The sequence below is a fragment of the Prionailurus bengalensis genome, chromosome D3, assembly GCF_016509475.1.
Source record: "Prionailurus bengalensis isolate Pbe53 chromosome D3, Fcat_Pben_1.1_paternal_pri, whole genome shotgun sequence".
NCBI lineage: Eukaryota > Metazoa > Chordata > Mammalia > Carnivora > Felidae > Prionailurus > Prionailurus bengalensis.
In genome coordinates this window covers 22,116,896-22,135,529 of record NC_057356.1, presented here as the reverse complement: position 1 = coordinate 22,135,529, position 18,634 = coordinate 22,116,896, and the positions used below count along the sequence as shown (strand labels likewise).

General features: G+C 45.7%; 1 protein-coding gene across 2 annotated transcripts in view; it reads left to right on the top strand.

The window, feature by feature from the left end:
- The first annotated feature begins 715 nt into the window (after window positions 1–715).
- The window catches only part of OSBP2 (oxysterol binding protein 2), a 177,194-nt gene continuing 159,275 nt past the window's right edge, over window positions 716–18,634 (top strand). For both annotated transcript variants that reach the window (XM_043559251.1, XM_043559250.1), the window contains exon 1: window positions 716–1,407. In XM_043559251.1, coding sequence (XP_043415186.1) covers window positions 731–1,407 — 677 coding nt within the window. In that variant the 5' untranslated portion in view covers window positions 716–730. The remainder of the gene's footprint in view (window positions 1,408–18,634) is intronic.

Here is an 18,634-nt window from a genome sequence, read left to right as displayed (position 1 = left end):
CGAAGTGCCCTGCTGGCCTTGAACTAGAGGCCTGCTTGCTCAGGAGGCGGAGGCGGCAGTGGCTTCGGCCATTGAGACAGATCGTCGGCTAGTCGGGGGCGGGGGGTAAGGACCCACAGATAGGTAATGGCTCCCGTTGGGGCAGTGGGTGTCCTCCTCAGCTTTTAGCATCATCCCTCTGGGTCCCGGTGCTTCGGGCGCATTTCACGGTTTTTGAGCACGGCACCACCTGCTCTCCGCACCGCCCCACCCCCGCTTTCCTGGGTTTTGGGGAGCGAACCCACCCCTGACAGGGAACGCCGGCGCTGGGCGCGGCAGGCAGAGCTGCGCTGGAAGCCGGCGGGCTCCGCATTCATCATTGTTCCCCCAGCGCCTGGCACGGGTTGGGGCGCAGGCAGGGATGGTGGCCTGAAGCGCGCGGTCCCTTCCGCGTCGCCCGTCGCCAAGCTCTAGCGCCACAGGTGTTTCCAGAGAGCCTTCCCAGGGCCAGACCTGAGCCAGGCGCTGGCGACGCGAGAGAGGGACAAGGGTCCAAGTCTGGCCCGCTGAGCGCGGGGAGGACAACAGTCAGCTGGCTCAGGCAGCGCGGGGCGCACGGGGCCGCGAGGGGACCTGCGCGTGCTCCCGCCCCGTGCCGCGCGCTCGTGACGGCGCCCCCGGCCCCGCCCCCGGCCTCCGCCTCCGGCTTCCCCCTCCCAGCGACTCGGCCGCGCTCCGGTCGGCGGGCTCTATGGGGAAAGCGGCCGCTCTGTGCCGAGGCGGCGGCTGTGGCGGCCGCTCCCGCGGACTCTCGTCGCTTTTCACGGTTGTCCCCTGCCTGTCCTGCCACACGGCGGCGCCGAGCATGAGCGCTTCCACGCCTGGCCCCGGGCCGGAGCCCAAGCCCCAGCCCAAGCCTCAGCCCCAGCCAGTGCCGAAGCCTGAGCGGCACCCTGTGTCACAACAGGTGTCGGAGCCAGTTTCTGAGCCGGTGCCAAGACTGGAGCCTGCGTCTGAGAAGACGTCCGACCCAAGGCCAGAGTCCAGACCGGGGACGGAACTGCTGCTGGGATTGGAGCGGGGGTCAGGGCCCTGGCAAGAGTTGGGCTCAAGTGTAGGGGCTGGACCCTTCCCCAAGACCTCTCCAGAGCAGCTACCGGCACTCGGGCCAGTAGCGGGGAGCGTGCCCTGGACCAAACCCGAGCCCGGGTCGCTGCCGGCGTCAAAGCCGCTACCCCTTGGGCGACCTGGACAGGTGAGGACGCCTCTTGGGGTTCCAATGTCAGGGACTGACACGACCTCCACTGCGCCCATGGCTTTACTGCCTCTGGACAGCTTCAAGGGCTGGCTGCTCAAGTGGACCAACTACCTGAAAGGCTACCAGCGGCGCTGGTTCGTGCTCAGCAACGGCCTGCTGTCTTACTACAGGTAGGAATGTGCCAAGTTGGGGCATCTGACGTTGGAGGGTGGTGATGCTACAGTGATGGTGACAGAGGGCGTCTAGGGTTGGAGGACACTGCCACTAGCCTAGGGATGTTTGGGAACAAGCCCCTAGCAGGAGAAATAATATCTCTGGCCAACCTCTAAAGGCTGGGGGCCCTGACCTCTAATGGGGGAGCCCCCCGCCTCCCACCTCCACCTCCTCTGACAGGACCTCTGACAAGCTTGGGTTAAAGGAGTGAGTGGGGACATGGAGGGAGAGAGTGATCTGGGGCCTCCAGGGCCCTCTGGTCTTGGTAACTGTGGAACCTCAGGCAGCCAATCAGAGTCAGTTCCCCCAAAGTCTTTGATTCTGGTTCAGGACCTAAGTCCTCAGTTAAGGACTGAGGGGGACAGTCACCTTGTTCAGTACTTTGGGACCCACAGTACTTGGGACTGTTTGTTCCCCCCTTAGTTGGTCACTTAGTTTATTTCCCACTTTTCCTGACACCCCTGGTTGCCAGGCCTTGGGAGGGGCACAGCAGACTCACAGATGCATCAGACACAGTGTCTGCATTTTAAGGGCCCATCTTAGCGTTCTGTGGAGAACCAGAAGTGTCCTGCTGGGTTTCAAGCAGCATGGGTTTCAAAATTGAAGTCGGGTAGTGAGATAGCTAACACTGCCCACTGAAATGGATGAAAGGGGGAAAGATACTGAAGGCTTTCTCTCCTTTCTTACTGGCTATTGCCTTAGTGTATTTCCTGGGGATGGTTAGTTTCAACATCGAGGTCTTAGATCACTCTATGCCATTGGTCCTCAAACCTGAGCCATCAGCAGAATTCCCAGAAGGGCCACAAAGTACTTGCCCCTCTGCTGTGTTTCTGAGGCAGTGAGTCTAGGAGGACCTGAGATTTGGCATTTCTCCCAAGTTCCCAGATGTTACTGCTCTGGACCATGGTCTGAGAAGAACTGCTCCATTGTCATTGCAAACAGGAGGGCCCTGCCTTGCTATTTGCTGAAACTCAGGTCACCTTGGTCACTTCACTTGGCCAAGCAGTATGCCTTCAGGTCACTCACTATAGGATTTATATGACCTTCTCCAGCTTTCTTGGGACACAGCTTCTAGAGGATGTTTCAGTCTATGATGCCCCTGAGAATTCAAGAGCTCCACTGGACTTAAGTGATGGCTCCCACTCCAAAATGGGGATCACTGTTGTTAATTCCTGAAAAGGGAGAAAGCTGACACTTTTCATGTGCTTTTCTCATGTGATATCTTGGTGCCCCTAAGCTCACTCAGCTGTGCCATCCGGATCACACAGAACAGTGTTCTTAGAGTTAGGCAACCAAATGAAAAGAGGACCTTTTCCAAATGGTGTTTTATCCCACTTACCATTCTCTGTCAGGTGTATAAACACTTCACCAAGACATGCAATGATAGGGATCATCAGTGATTTGGTATAAATGTGTCATTGTCAGCTATAGACCACACTGTTTTACGTTACATTCACATCATCCTCACCACCACACTGTTGTACAAATGAGGGGTTCTGAGGTTTGACAGGAGGATGTAGCTTGTCAGGAGTCACTGGCCCAATAGGCAATGGAGAGAGATTCTGACCTGGGCCTTTAGTACTCCATGGTCTGTGCCTGTCCCAGATGTGTGTCCGGATGCCCACGCATCTCTGAGTTAGCATTGTTGAATCATCTGTATTTACCAGGTATTACTAACCTATAGGGATCAAGATAATGTTTATGAATATGGGGTCCCCCAGTTCTAGTGGAAGTAAAACCTGATTGCATTCACTTTTGTTTTGTTTTATTCTAGTTGAAAGGGCAAAGATGTCTCATTTTCTTTTCTTAAAAATAACTGTGTGTAGACAGTTGGCATTTCAAGGTTATCTTGAATGTGCAGATTCTTTGGGTAACAAGAAAAATTCTTATTGCTTGCTGATAAGGTTGTGGGGACAGATACTGGTTTGTGGGGTGGAGGGGGAGGGAACAAGTTTCTTGTGTGTGTCCTTGCATAGTCTGGCTCTGTAGTTTTGCTTTTGGACATTTCTAGACTCCAAGATGGACAGAATAGTTATTTGACTTGTCCGGGTGGAGTGAATGATTCCTGACATTTGTACAGCCCTGTGCCATCATTTAGTCCCATGTGAGCCTTTCCATGAATATGTCCTCATTCCCATTTTATAGGAAGAGAAACTGAAGCCAAATGACCAAACTTCAGTGGCTTACCCAGAGGTGCCCACTTGTACGTGGTGCCACTGGAGATGGGTAAGTCTCCAAGTACAGAAAAGGCCCTTCTGAAGCGGAGCCAAAATTGCCACTTCTTCCTGGCACTTCTGTTCTGCCCTCTGGAAGACCCTTTGGTCTGGCCCTCCTCGTGCTCCTCAGCAGGTCAGATGTTTGACACCACACCGCTCTCCTGTCCCTGCTTCTGATCTGAATCCTGCCATCCTGCCTGCTGTGGTCAAGGATTGAGTGCCCTGTAGGCCTGTCGCTCACGGTGCTGACAGCAGTGGGGTGGGTTACCCAGGGCTCTGTCTGTGCCTGCTCATGTGTGTTCTCTCCTCACTCTCCCTGGAACCCCAGCTCTCAGTAGTTCTCTAAGTGTGTGTGTGGCTAGAAGAGAGGCAAGATACAAGCTTGTGGGCTGCAGATAGGGTGAGAGAATTTTTGTTCATGATCTCTCTTCCTTAGGGGCCAGGTAGAGCCAGGTTTAACCTGTTGGGCTGATGCGCCCGGGTAGAGAAGGAATCAGAGCCATTTCTCTCACAAGCTTCCCTTTTGGAAAGACCACTCTGATTTTATTTTATTATTATTTTTTTAACTAAGTGAAGCCTGGTGTTTGGAGAAATGTCTTCAGAGAAAATGTGGGCAGACATTTCTTGTGCTCTCTCTCCTAATCCCATCCTCCGGCCTCCCTCCCTCCAGGGTAGCCACCATCCCAAATTTTGCTCACTATCCTCTTTCTTTCCTTCTTATTTAGTTTTATCTCCTTTATGTACAGTTTAAAAGCCCCATATTTTTCATTTCAGCAATTTTTAACTTGATAAAAAGAGTATTGTACAATATATGATTTGGAGAGGGGGGACTCATTTTGACTGCTGTATAACAGTCCAGGATGTGAGTGTGCCACTTTCATTTATGCATTTTCCTGTTGATGGGTGACCATGATAATTCTAGTACACATGCAGGGGTTTCTCTTGGGTGAAATTGCCAGGTTGTAGGAATGTGAAAATTCCCCTTATATAATGCCCAAACTGTTGGCCAAAGCGGTTGTATCAATTTAGACTCCCACCGGCAGTTAATAGATTTTTTGGATTTGTATTCTTTGCAACACTTGGTATCCTCAGCATTGATTTTTACCAATCAAATAGGCATACTATGGTATCTTGTCATTTTGGCCTGAATTCCTCATTATTTTTACCTTAATGTAAAGTCAGTGGAGGTTTGGATTAGAATTTCTCTATTAAGTGTGACTTCTTCAGGTACTTCTGTCCTGGATTTTGCTTGAGAAGCTCATTTGATCACCTAAGCTTATTCTAGGTACATAGTGAGAGAAAGTGCATAGTGCCAACAGCTGGGCTTAGTAACAGTCATGTTATCAGGATTAAAAAAATACTCTAAATATTGTCACGTGTAAAAACAATTTCTGGGAAGTATCAGGAATTGTTGGCAGGTATTTACTTCTTTCCAACAATGTGCTAGGAATATAAATAAATACAGGAGTTACGGTTCTTATTCCATTGCTAGCATTCTTTTTTTTTTAAGTTTGTTTGTTTGTTTGTTTATTTATTTATTTTGAAAGAGAGAGAGCACAAGCATGGGAGGGGCAGTGAGAGAGAGAGAGAGAGAGAGAGAGAGAGAGAGAGAGAGAGAGACTCCCAAGCAGGCTTTGCACTGACAGTGGAGATGTGGGGCTCGGACTCACAAACTGTGAGATCATGACCTGAGCCAAAATTCAGAGTTGGAAGCTTAACTGACTGAGTCACACAGGTGCCCCTCCATTGCTGGCATTCTTAATCACATATCTGTTTGGATACAAACAAAGAGAATATGGTTTGCGCTCAGTTTTTTTTTTTTCTTTTGGTTGTTGGTTCCCATGTATCCCTAGTTCTCTCATCTCACAGAGAACATGTGATTACATGACATTAAGGAAAAATTCATAAATGATGTGGAATTTTCAAAGGTGTCATCTTCAGCCAGTCCTTAGGGAAATACCATTTCACGCATATTGCTTTATCAACATTAATGACAAAATTGATTTGGTTAAGCAAAATTCAGCTTTGTTTATACCAGTTGCTTATTCAGTGACACTATAAATGACATTTGTTTCCCAGGAAATGATTTCAAACAGGAGCATTTGTTTTAATTTATTTGTTGTTCAGGCTGATCTGTGCAGGTAGGCATGGCTAAGGCAGTTAGCAAGGGAGGCCTCAAAGAAATTAGTCTGGGTCTGTAAGAAAGAAGGCTTCAGTCAAGTGAGAGTAAAATTTGAAAGCCTTTTGGTGAGGAAGACCATTGAACATTTGGTGAGCTGGGCCCATTGTGGGGTTGTGGCCAGGTGAGAGAAGATGGCACACCAAGACATCTTTGCCTCTAGGATGGATCGTGCACTCATTCTTCCAGCGAGACCATCTCTCAAAAGCCACTGTCACAGAGACTGGGTGCCAGGAAATAGTAGTGTCCTCAGTGTCACTTTAGGTAATACTCATAGGACAGATATGGGAAAGTTGCAAAATGTCCCTGAAAAACGTGAAGTTAAGAGTGCAGGTCTGCAGGTTAAACCACTGGGGTCTCTACCCTAGAAGATGGTGGCCTTACCATATTGGATTCGGCTTTAAAATATCATTCAGTGTTTCATACTGTGAGACCGTTAGGAAGCTGAGAAGAAATGCGTTGATTGCTAATGTGTCCACATTTGTTTGAAGTCTATTTTCTTCACATTTAGCATAAGGGTGTGGCAAAAAAGGTCGTGAGTGGACTGGTAGCATATTTTGGAGAAGCACGGTACACACCAACATTCTTAGCAAGGTCTGGTGACACGAATTGTAATTTTCCCCACCAAGCCTGCTCCTCCTGCTAACTTTTCTTTCTATGAATAGCTGCAAACCTCTGAGTCATGCTTGCTGCCTCCTCCCTCCCTATTCCGACATCAGATGGAATTGTGAGCTCTGCCTGTCTTTCTCCTCTAGTCCCTCCTCTCCGTTCCTAGTGCCACATTGTGGTTCAGGTCTGCCTTCTGCTTCACTGGTGTCCCAGCTTCCAAATTCTGCTCTGGACAGCTCATCCCCACCCAGTGGCCCTGGAGTTGCCTTGTCTTCTCCAGGATTCTTTTTCAACAGTTTCATCCCTTGTGTTCATACATCCCTGCATTGGTTTTCTCCTGTTTAAAATGCCCACAGTGGCCCCTGACTGATCCAAGGGCCATGTCTTCCTTCTCTGGGAGCCCATATACACAGTGTGCCTGTAGGCATCTCTGCAGATAGCTTTGCAGCAAAGGAACATCATGGCCAAGTGCAGCATCTTTGTATTCTGCATAGAGCCTAGCAGGGTGCTTTGCTGCTGGTATGTTCTCAGTAGCTTGGTTAATCTGAATGGATGAGTAAGTGAATGAATGAGAATTGCCTGAAATTTTATGAGATTTCAGAAAGCCAAGTATGTTAGTGCCAAACTTGGATTTTCTTAATTTGTTTTCAGTTTTAAAAACTTGTTTGCTGGAAGGAGATTTGGATGATAAGTGGGAGATTACTGGCTTAAGCCTGGCGTGCCAGAAAAGCTATAGTTATAAAATAGAGATTATCTGGATATATTATGTTGACAGATTTGAATGTGTTGAAATAGGCTTTTCAATGAAACAGTAACCTCTTTCTGTGTTCCTCATTTGTATTCCCATAGGGTTATAAGTGTTTGTGCATATGGTCTCTATATACCTAAGACGATTTGTCACTTCATAAAGTTGGAGGAATGGGGAGCAAAGATAAAGCTATTGAAAGGGCTTTTTGTGATTTTATCGCTCCTTCAAAACTAGTTTCATGTTCACCAGACGGTTTGCTTTGCACACGCTCCATGTGTAAGACCCTGTGGGAAGCAGGCCATGGATCAGAGGTGAGGCTCCCACCCCAAAATGTTAGAACCAATCAGGTAATAGGCCCTCACATCTGTGGGATTCTCCGCAGATATCAGAGGGATTTCCAGCTCATGGTTTCAGTGAGGAGTGCAGACCAGGAGTGCTGTTCTATTATTTGGAACAAAAAGTAGGAGCTCATGGACAGCACCAGGGACAGCTCATGAACTCCACCACCTCACATTGGGGAGACCCCTAGTGTGGTCTTGTGTCGACTAACTCCAGGTTACATAAGGAGCTAGGAGGACTCCTACGACTCAGCATCTATTTGTGCTTACAGCTATGCTTTATTACAGTGAAAGGGGGCAAAGCACCATCAGCAAGAGGAAGGAGAGGGCATGGGGCGAAGTCTGGGGAAACCAGGTGCAAGCTTCTGAGAGTCCTTTCCCAGTGGAGTCACACAGAACATGCTCAATTCCTCCAGCAATGAAATGTGAAATGTTGCCAGCCAGAGAAACTCATTAGAGACTCAGTGGCCATGGTTTTTACTGGGGGCTGACCACATGGGTACCCTCTGCCTGGCATATACCCAAAGTCCAGACTCCCAGAAGGAAAGAAGGTATTCAGCAGAGACCACAGTTTTGTACAAGTAGTTTAGGCACAATGAGCCACCTTTAGCAGTTAGTGAATGGGGGGAGACTTCCCCAAATCCAGGTTCCCAGATGCCGGCCAAGGGCAAATCTCAGGTGCAGGCCTTTCAAAGGGTAAGTGGTCTCAGGCCAGCCGTGTTCATTCTTTTCTGCACAGCTCTGACTTCCTTCCTCCTTGCAGACTTCAGTGATGTCAGGCAGGGGTAAGGGCCAACACTTGCTCTGGTTCAAGGAGAGTAAGTGCTTACCTTTGGCTTTGAGTGGCAGAGTGGCTTGTTATTTTCTATCAGAGAAAGCATGTGCCAGTTGTGCAGGGTATGGGTGTGGCCTGCTCTGTATGTCTGAGGGCCTTCTCTATGGAGTTCTGGTCACTTGGTTGTCCCTTTATCGTTTCAAAGACACTTTTGTAATCTAGACCTTCCCCAGTACCCTTTGGTGACTTGGATTTTGCATATGTCTAGGGTACACTTGCTACATGGACTTCCTTCCTCTGCAAGTACTTTTGTTCCTTTGATGGAATGTCTGGTGTGAGTTCTTCAGCTGCTACTGACCCTTGTGCCTTCTTCGGGAAGGGTCTGTTAATCCAAGATTGGGGCCTGATGAGCAGTCTGGAACATTTGCAACAGTAAGCATACACCAGCTCTGGTTGTATCTTTTATTGAGGGCCAACGATCTATAAGGCAGTGTGGGAGATAGACATGCATACCACCATCAAACCACTGGGTGGAGGAGGAAGGGGAGGAGAGGAATCCATACCCATCCTGGCCATTAAGTAAAAGGCCAGCAGTTCAGACACAGTGTTGTGGGGGAGCACCCAGGAAGTTGGGTATCCAAGCATGCAGCTTTCATGCCTCTGTAGTCTTCTGGGGTATAGTTCATAGACTATGTCAGCAAAGAAAGACAAGTCTGTGAAAAGGGTGTGAGGGTTCCTTAACTAGGATCAATGTCTGCTTGTCCTAGGGGGAGAGAAGTACACTATACTGTAAACTCACATACAAGGAGTAGGAGATGGTAAGAAACACCCTGAACAAAATTGAAATTGGCAGCTTGATGTGTGGTGAATCACACATACCAGGTGTCACCACACAGAGATGTGGCTTTAAGAGGCCCCTTTCATAATCACACACATGAAGCAAACTGTCAGTGAGTTTCAGGGTCATGCTGGGTGTTGTATGTTTTTTTTTTTTTCTTTTATATGGGACTACTTCCTGCGTCTGTTTCCGTTTTTAAGAGTTCTGATCACTAAGCTTCACTCCTCTTGACACCTCATCACATGCTCAGCCACAGCTCTGCGCATTGAAGGCTGATTTAACAATCTTGACTCATACCATTTGATCTGCTTTGCTGGGCCATTGCCTAAACCAAGAAGAGGGCATATGGCATTGCTGAGCTTGCATAGAAAGCTGCCAGATTGTGTTGTTCTGAAGCAGCAGTAGGTACTGTCTTCCTGAAATATAGTGTGTGACTTTCCTGGGCTCACCATTCGTTGTCCTTCCCAGCTGAGTGCCCCTTCCCTTTCTACCCCTCCCTCTCTCTCAATCCCCTGGCCTTGACCCTTCTTCTATCTAATTTGCCTTATTTCCCCTCTGCAAACCACATGACCTTCAGTATCCTATTCAAATCTCTATACTGGCCATCCCTTCATCCCCTCTTCATTGCTATAGACATCCTAACTGACAGTCTTAATTCCAAGTCATCTCAGGATGAACCTGCCTGGATTCCCCTCTGACGAGCTGGGCTGGCAGAACCATTCTTCCTCTGACGCTCTTTTGTTTTGTATTATATCATTTGGCTGTGCACTCCTATTAGCAGGATTTTGGTTTATCTCCCTCTATAAGATTAATACCTGGCTCCTCCCCTCCATAGCCTGGGGCTGTGTTTTCTCACTGTAGTGTTCCCTGGGGTTCTGGGCATAGTGTCTTCTTTTTTTTTTTTTTATTTTTATTAAAAAAATTTTTTTTAATGTTTATTTATTTTTGAGACAGAGAGAGACAGAGCATAAACGGGGGAGGGGCAGAGAGAGAGGGAGACACAGAATCGGAAGCAATCTCCAGGCTCTGAGCCATCAGCCCAGAGCCCGACGCGGGGCTTGAACTCACGGACCGCGAGATCATGACCTGAGCTGAAGTCGGACGCTTAACCGACTGAGCCACCCAGGCACCCCGGGCATAGTGTCTTCTACTTAGTAGAGTCTCAAATTCCTGTGAAGTCTTTTTCTTTTTTTTTTTTAATAGAAGACCTTTTGTAAATTTATTTATTTATTTATTTATTTATTTATTTTTACATGCTATAAAGACTCAACACGCTATTGCAATAGCCCGGGGGACATCACTGAATTGCCAGGAGAAACGGAGTGACCACAGAGGCTATACATCGCTCAGATTTTCGCTTCTTTTCTGAGGCTTATTGTGAACCAAGGATATGTGACATTATTGAGAATTCATTGTACTCATTTGTATTTAATTGGGGCACCTGGGTGGCTCAGTCAGTAAAGCATCTGACTTCGGTTCAGGTCATGATCTCACGGCTTGTGAGTTCAAGCCCCAGGCTGGGCTCTGTGCTGACAGCTCAGAGCCTGGAGCCTGCTTCAGATTCTGTGTCCCTCTCTCACTCTGCCCCTCCTCTGCTCGTGCTCTGTCTGTCTCTCTCTCTCAAGAATAAATAAAACATTAAAAATTTTTTTAAAATTCTTTGGAGGGGGGTGTCTGGATGACTCAGTGAGTTAAGTGTTGGACTCTTGATTTTGGCTCAGGTCATGATCTCATGGTTGATGGGATAGAGACCCATGTCAGGCTCTGTGCTGACAGTGCAGAGCCTGCTTGGGATTCTCTCCCTCTTTCTCTGCCCCTCCCCTGCTTGTGTACTCTCTCTCTCTCTCAAAATAAATGAGTAAACATTAAAAAAATAAAACTTTGGTGAAGAAGTTTAAACATATGCATTAGTAGACAATAGTATAATAAACCCCCGTGCACCCATTACCCAGTTTTAGCAATTACTAAGTTTCTGGCCAATCTTATTTCATCTCAGTCTCCTGCCAATACCATTTCAAAGTGAATCACAAATATCACATTTCACCTGTAAATGTTTCAGTATATCTCTCTAAAGGATAAGGATTTTTAAGAACTTATCTGCAATACCATTGTTACACTAAAAATAATAATAATTCCTGATTATTACCAAATATCCAGTGTCCACAGTTTTAATTGTCTCAAATGTTGTGAATGGTTTTTTGATACATTTTTTTGTACAAGGACCAAAATGAGGTCCACCCATAGAATTTCACACAGTCTGGGTTTTGCTGATTGCATTCTCTTGGTGTCAGTTAACAAGTTCCTGTGTCCTCTGTAGTTCTTTAATTCAGCAGATGGATCTAGAAACTTGATCCAGGAGGTAATGTGTTCTTCCCCTTAATCACAAGATTTCAAAATCATGAGTTGGTTCTTATCTTCTAATGGTGACCAATCTGTTTGGTTTGTTTTCTCAAAACCACTATCATCTCATGGATACAAACATGTTTGCCGTGTGTCGGCCCACTGTTGTATTGCACTTAATGATGTTTCTATTGTCCTGCCTTGTCTTTGCCTTCAGGGGGGCCTCTTCAGTTGGTTCTGGAGTCCTTTGGATAGGACTCTGATGGGATTAAGAGTTTCCTGTGTCTAGCTTGAAAACATGTTCCAGGCTCTTCTTGCACTTGTCTTGTCCCAACCCTGGAGTCAGTCAAGGCTCCAATTTCATTCTTTTGCATGTAGACATTCGGTTTTCCCAGAACCATTGGCTGAAGATGTCCTTTCCCCATTGAGTGGTCTTAGTACCCTTGGCACCATATATGCAAGGATGAAAATCAAACCTATTTGGAAAACATGTATACTTATTGGATAGGACATTGTGCCATTGCAGGGTCCACCTGCAGCTCCGTTGTCTGGGACTGTGGGAAGTTTATCCAAGAAAACAGACATCTAAGTTCCCTTCCCACATCTCTAGGTTTCTGTAACCAGCTACTAAACCCCCCACTTGCAAAAAAAAAAAATGATTGTGATAGCATAAGAGAAAGTGGGTTGAAATCAAAAGCACTCAGTTAGGTTGCTGACAAAGATTGCTGACAGGTATCTGCATTTTGGCACAAGAGACTCCTTTTTCATCTTCTAAGCATCCCAAATATATACAACCACTGCTTATTCTTAGGACCAGCCTTGTCTCTGCCTCTCCAAGATCATCTTCTGGTTTCTTCCTCTACTGTCATACCACAGTGACAATGGGCTCTGTGTACTCTTTTTTTTAAAAAATTTTTAAAATGTTTTATTTATTTTTGAGAGAGAGACAGAGTATGAGCAGGGGAGAGGCAGAGAGAGCAGGAGACAGAATCCACAAAGCAGGCTCTAGGCTCTAAGCTGTCAGCACAGAGCCTGATGCGGGGCTTGAACTCACAAACTGTGAGATCATGACCTGAGCCAAAGTCGGATGCTTAACCGACTGAGCCACCCAGGCACCCCATGTGTATTCTTAACAGGGGAGAGGGTAGATGAGAGTTAGAACTGGGTCCTCATCTCACTTGTACTCCTGGATCAGGCAGCCCCAAAATAAATCACCCCAAAATTCAGAGGTTTAAAGCAAGGGGGGTTTATTCTTGTTTGCACGTCTGCAGATGGCTGGGGCAGCTCTGCCTCCAGCAGCAGCACCTGGGACACTCCTCTGCTTTGAACAAGTAGGCTAGCAGAGTCAGTCTTCTTCCCATGATGGTAGAAGTGTAGGAGGCCGAGCAGGAAAGGAAGCACCCTGGCTCGAGCCCGCACACCTTTACTCTGGTCCACATTCTGTTGGCTGAATCAAGGCATATGGCCTCTTCCAATATCAGTGGGGCCAGTGGGTACCCACTCCCCACTGTAGTGAGTGATCCTCCAAAGTCCAATGACAAAGGGTGTGGACATGTAATTGTAATTCATGAAGGACATTAGGAATTGGGGAAAATACTTCAGTCTATCCCAGCCTCTAACCTTCCTTCCAATGATCCCACTAATCATCTGTAAAATAAAGGGGCTGGACTGGGAGATCTATGGGGTTCCTTTTAGCCCCAGCTTCCTGAGAATTTGATGGGGAGCTGATTAAAAGAAGTTGGAAGAGATATGAAATATCAAAGATGATCTGGGCATGGCATGGAAATGTCTATTGACTTAGTGGCTTAGAGATCAGAGTCCAGGCAGCTGGAGCTGGGGCTGGTTTTGCTGAGCCACAGATGGGCTAATGGTGTGTTCCTGTTCCCAGTTTGGGGAGACTTGCAAGCAGGCTGAGTGTGGGAGGGTACCACCTTTTGCTACATTGTTCACATGCTGTGACAAGAAAGACACCTTCCTTGGGGCACCTGGGTGGCTCAGTTGGTTAAGCGTCCGACTTCAGCTCAGGTCATGATCTCACGGCTGGTGAGTTTGAGCCCTGCTGTGCTGACAGCTCAGAGCCTGGAGCCTGCTTCGGATTCTGTAACTCCCTCTCTCTCTGCTCCTCCCATGCTCATGCTCTGTCTCTCTCTGTCTCTAAATAAATAAACAAACAAACAAACAAACAAACAAACATAAAAAAAAGACATTTTCCTTGAATTTTCCATTTTTAGAAAATGAAATTATTTTGCCAGATGCAGGCACAGAAGTAATTTCCTTCTGAGTCCTGCAGTTCTAAGTTTGAATTTATTTTGCCTGCCAGTTTACTGAGTCATTGCCTTCAGGAGATGTGATTAGGGCATTCTTAACCCCTGAGCAGATTTCCATAGTGTTTTCTCTGTCACTTGCATTTACCTGAGTGCCTCACAATGTGCCCTGCCTTTGCAACCTTTTAGACATTAATGACTTCGGGCTGAAGCCCTCCTGCCTCCCTTCCCCTGTCAGCCCTAGATTGTACTTGGTGGCAATATGCCGCTCATGTGCATGTACAGCTGTTTGAAGGCAGGACCAGTAGATCATGTGTTGTCTGCTTCCTCCCAGAAAGAATCAGTTTTCAGAAACTGTTAGCCAGACACACATTGTACGGGCATGTCATTGGTGCCTAGGAAGCTGGTGAGCAAGTTTCTCCAGGTCCCTGCATGGTGTGGCAGCGGAAGAATCTTTGGTAGGAAAGGAACTTAGAAGTCATCCAATCTAACCATCTCTCTGTTCATTGACTTCTTCCTATGGCATATCTGCCCCATCAGCACCAGCCTCTGAGCAAACCTCTGTGGTGACAGAGAACAGACCTATCTCCCAAGACAAGCTGGTATTCCTTAGATAACTTGGACTGTTAGAAAGTTCTCCCTCTGTTGAGCTGAGATGGGTTTCCAGGCAACATCCATGCTCAATGGAATGTTTCTCTGTCCCACAGGGATGGACTTATCCATTCCATGCAGCCATATTCTTCATCCTCAGAGATGCTGGCTCTATGTTCCTGTGGATTCTTTCTTGCTGCATAACAAATCATCCTAAAATTTAGTGGCTTAAAACAACAATTAACATTATCTCACAGTTTCTGTGGGTCTAGAATTCCTGAGTGGGTGGTTAGTTGGGGTGATTCTGGCTTGGGATGTCTCATGAGAGCTGCACTCACTTGAAGGCTTGACTGGGGCTGGAGGCTCCACTTTCAAGATGGCTCACTCATGTGCCTTGCAAAGTGATGCTGGCCTCGGTGCTTCTCTCTTTGGACCTCTCCAAAGAGCTATTTGAGTGTCCTCACAGCATGGCAGCTGGCTTTTTCCAGAGAGAGTGATCCAAGAGAGAGCAAGCAGAAATCACAATTTTTAAAGCCTTTTTGACCTTTTTGACTATGTAATTTCCACAGTAGCCTGTTAGTTACACAATCGTCCCTGCCAATGTGGGAGAAAGTCTCCAAACCTCTGTGGCCTCCACTTTTGTGATCTATAAACAGCCCAACTTGACTGTTCAAAACAAACCATGAGGAAGTACTTGGTAAACTCTTTCATAAGTGAAAGAGATGTTTTGAATGTAAGGATTTTGCTAGTAGTAAATGCTTAACTAGCGAAAACCTTCTGTTTAACCTCACACTCCTGTTTAACATGTACAATCAAGGAAAGCAGGGCTAGATTTGCCAGAGGATGGAGAAGACATATTTGAGGGCTCTTTTGGGTGTAGCCATGCTGTGTACTATCCTTCTGGAGTTCAGAAACGTGTTCATAGGAAGACCCCTCTCTGCTGACAGGGCCCTTCCCTCATTCAGTCCAAATGGTGGAGGAGAGACAGAGGGTCATTCACTCTTGTTGGATTCTCTGGGGGCCCAGGAGAGCCACCACCCCATGGAGGCTTGGACCTGTGCTGTTTTTTTCAATGGTCTGAACCTACTGCCTGGCCTGCCACACTGACTGAATGAAACAGTGAACATGACAAGTGGGGGTGAGAGTTGTTTTAAACACAGTCTCTGTTTGGGCAATCTGTGGCTGCCTGTGGTGTGAGACCTTCAGTTTTGTAGGCTGCTGTCATGTTTTGATTGGAGTTTAGCTGCCATTTCTGCTTCACTTGAAGCTCAGTGGGAGTCACTTTCTCATAAGATTATTCCATCTAATATTAATATCAGTGTTCATAATACTGGAGGCCATGAAAGGAAGGAATAGAATTCCTGAATAAATTATGTGTCTCACCATCAGATCTGTAAATTTATATTGTAATCTGTGCATTTAAATTTGTAATTGGTTTTGATGTGTTAAAATTCAATCTAAGTGTTTCCTTAATTGACTTCTAATTTGTAGTGTTCTAGTCTTTTGCTTAGCTTGCTAGCTGATTTTCTTTTTTAGAACCTTCTTTGTTTAGTGTAGTATTTGGTAGGGGGATATGTTTAGTGTTGCTGAAATTTTAAGCTAACAGATCACTTGTAAAAGGAAGAATCTAGGTTGCTAGAACATTCTGTAGATTGTGGCTGCAGCTACAGAGATTGTGCGATGATTTAAAAAAACAAATCTGTTCAACTATCCTGAATTGTTCTGTACCCATGACTAGGTCTTGAAATAGATCCATCCCTTTGCCCTGGGGACCTGTCATCTTTTATCTCCTTCTGAGACACTCAGTGCACAGCCTCATTCCTGTGCCAGGCTCACTGGGACTCAAGAGGTCCCCTTTATCATTAAAGTAGTTCAGCCCAGGGGTGCCTGGCTGCCTCAGTTGGTGGAGCATATGACTGATCTCAGGGCTGTGAGTTCAAACCCCGTGTTGGGTGTAGAGTTTACTTAAAAATAAATAAATAGGGATGCCTGGGTGGCTCAGTCAGTTAAGCATCTGGCTTGATCTTGGCTCAGGTCATGATCTCATGGGTTCTTGAGTTCAAGCCCTGCATTGGGCTATGCACTGTCAGCCTAGAGCCTGCTTAGGATTCTCTTTCTCCCTCTCTGTCCCTCCCCTGCACATGCTCTCTCTCCTCTTTCTCAGAATAAATAAGTAAACTTTAAAAATAAGTAAGTAAGTAAGTAAGTAAGTAAATAAATAAATAAATAAATAAAAGTCCTTTAAAAAAACAGTTCAGCACTGCTGTTGGTTGCCATTGCACACGGGGAAGAATTTAAATTTTTTTTTTTAATCTTTATTTATTTTTGAGAGAGAGAGAGAGACAGAGTGAGAGTAGGGGAGGAACAGAGAGAGAGGGAGATGCAGAATCCGAAGCAGGCTCCAGGCTCCGAGCTGTCAGCACAGAGCCTGACATGGGGCTTTAACTCACAAGTGCGAGATCATGACGTGAGCCAAAGTCGGACACTTAACCGACTGGGCCACCCAGGCGCCCCGACACAGTGAAGAATTTAAAATGCAATGGATCGCTTTTTTTTTTTTAACTAAAAAAATTTTTTTAATGTTTATTTTTAATAGAGAGAGAGAGAGAGAGGGAGAGAGAGAGAGAGAGAGAGAGCGAGAGAGCATGAGCAGAAGAAGGGCAGTGAGAGAGAGGGAGACACAGAATCCAAACCAGGCTCCAGGCTCTGAGCTGTCAGCACAGAGCCTGACACAGGACCTGAACTCACGAACTGTGAGATCATGACCTGAGCTGAAGTTGGATGCTTAACCGACTGAGCCACCCAGGCACCCAATGCAATGGATTTCAAATGGATTTTATTTTTTACTATGGGGAATTTCAAACACATACAAGTAGAGATGTTGGTATGATGAGCCCTGTGTCCCCATCACTCAATGTGAGCAAGTCTTACTTTTGGATCAGTCTATGGTCTCCCCACACTCACTTAATTTGAAGCAGATCCAAGATACCTTTAATCCAATTTTAATGACTAAGTTTAAAAATGATTTAAGTTAAAAATGATTTAAATTAAAAATAACTTTAATAGGGGGTCCCATGTTGGGTGTAGAATTTGCTTAAAAATAAATAAAGAGGGGCACCTGGGTGGCTCAGTTGGTTAAGTATCCAGCTCTTGATCTTGGCTCAGGTCATGATCTCACAGGTTTGTGAGTTCAAACATTGGCCTCTATGCTGTCAGCACAGACAGAGCCTGCTTCTGATCCTCTTGTCCCCCCCTCCCTTTCTGCCCCTCCCCAAAGCATGTGCATTCTCTCTATCAAAAATAAATAAATAAACATTAAAAATAATTTTAATAATAAATATTTGCAAATATTTCAGTTTCTCTATAGAGATAGCAGGTTTTTAAAAAAAACGTAATCAAAATGGCATTAACAAGCCCAAAAGTTTAACAATGATTCCTTAATGTTATCAGATATTCAGTCAGTATTAAAATTTCCCCATTGACTTAAAAACATTTTTTGCAGTTTCTAGAAATCAGGATCCAAATAAGGTCCATTTATTGCAATTGTTGATATTTCTCACCAGATTTTTTAAATAAATTTTTTGTTTTGAAATAATTTCAAACTTAGCAGGAAGTTTCAAGAATAGCACAGAGAACTCCTATGTACTCATCCCTGAGAAACCCCCAATTGTTGCTATACTCCATTTACCTTATCATTTTCTATGTTATATTTATATATAATATTTCTTAAGCATTTAAAAGTAAGTTCCAGACATGATACCTATTATCACTTAATACTTCAGTGTGTATTCCTTAATATAAGGGCATTCTCCTATATTCACAGTGTAAACATTGATACAATGCTACCATCTAATCCATGGACCCCATCCAGATTTTGCCATTTGTCCCAATAATGTCCTTTAGAGGTACAAGAGCCAATCCAGGATCATCGATTGCATTTGGTTGTCTTGTCTTGTCACTTGAGTTTCAGTGTGGACTAGTTCCTCCATTTTTCCTTGTCTTTCATGACATGAATATTTTTGATAAATATATGCCAGTTACCTTGTAGAATCTGCCTCAATTTGGAATTTCCCAGTGTTCCCTTATGTTTAGATTCAGGGCCTGCGTTTGTTTTGGAACACCACAGGATACACTACTGTGTCCTTCACAGTGCACCATATCAAGAGGCACATGATGTTGATTGTCCTACTACTAGTGATGTAACTTTTATCATTTGGTTAGGATGGTGTTTGCCAGATTTCTCTACTGTAAAGCTAACTTATAATTATTGATTAATAAGTAATTAA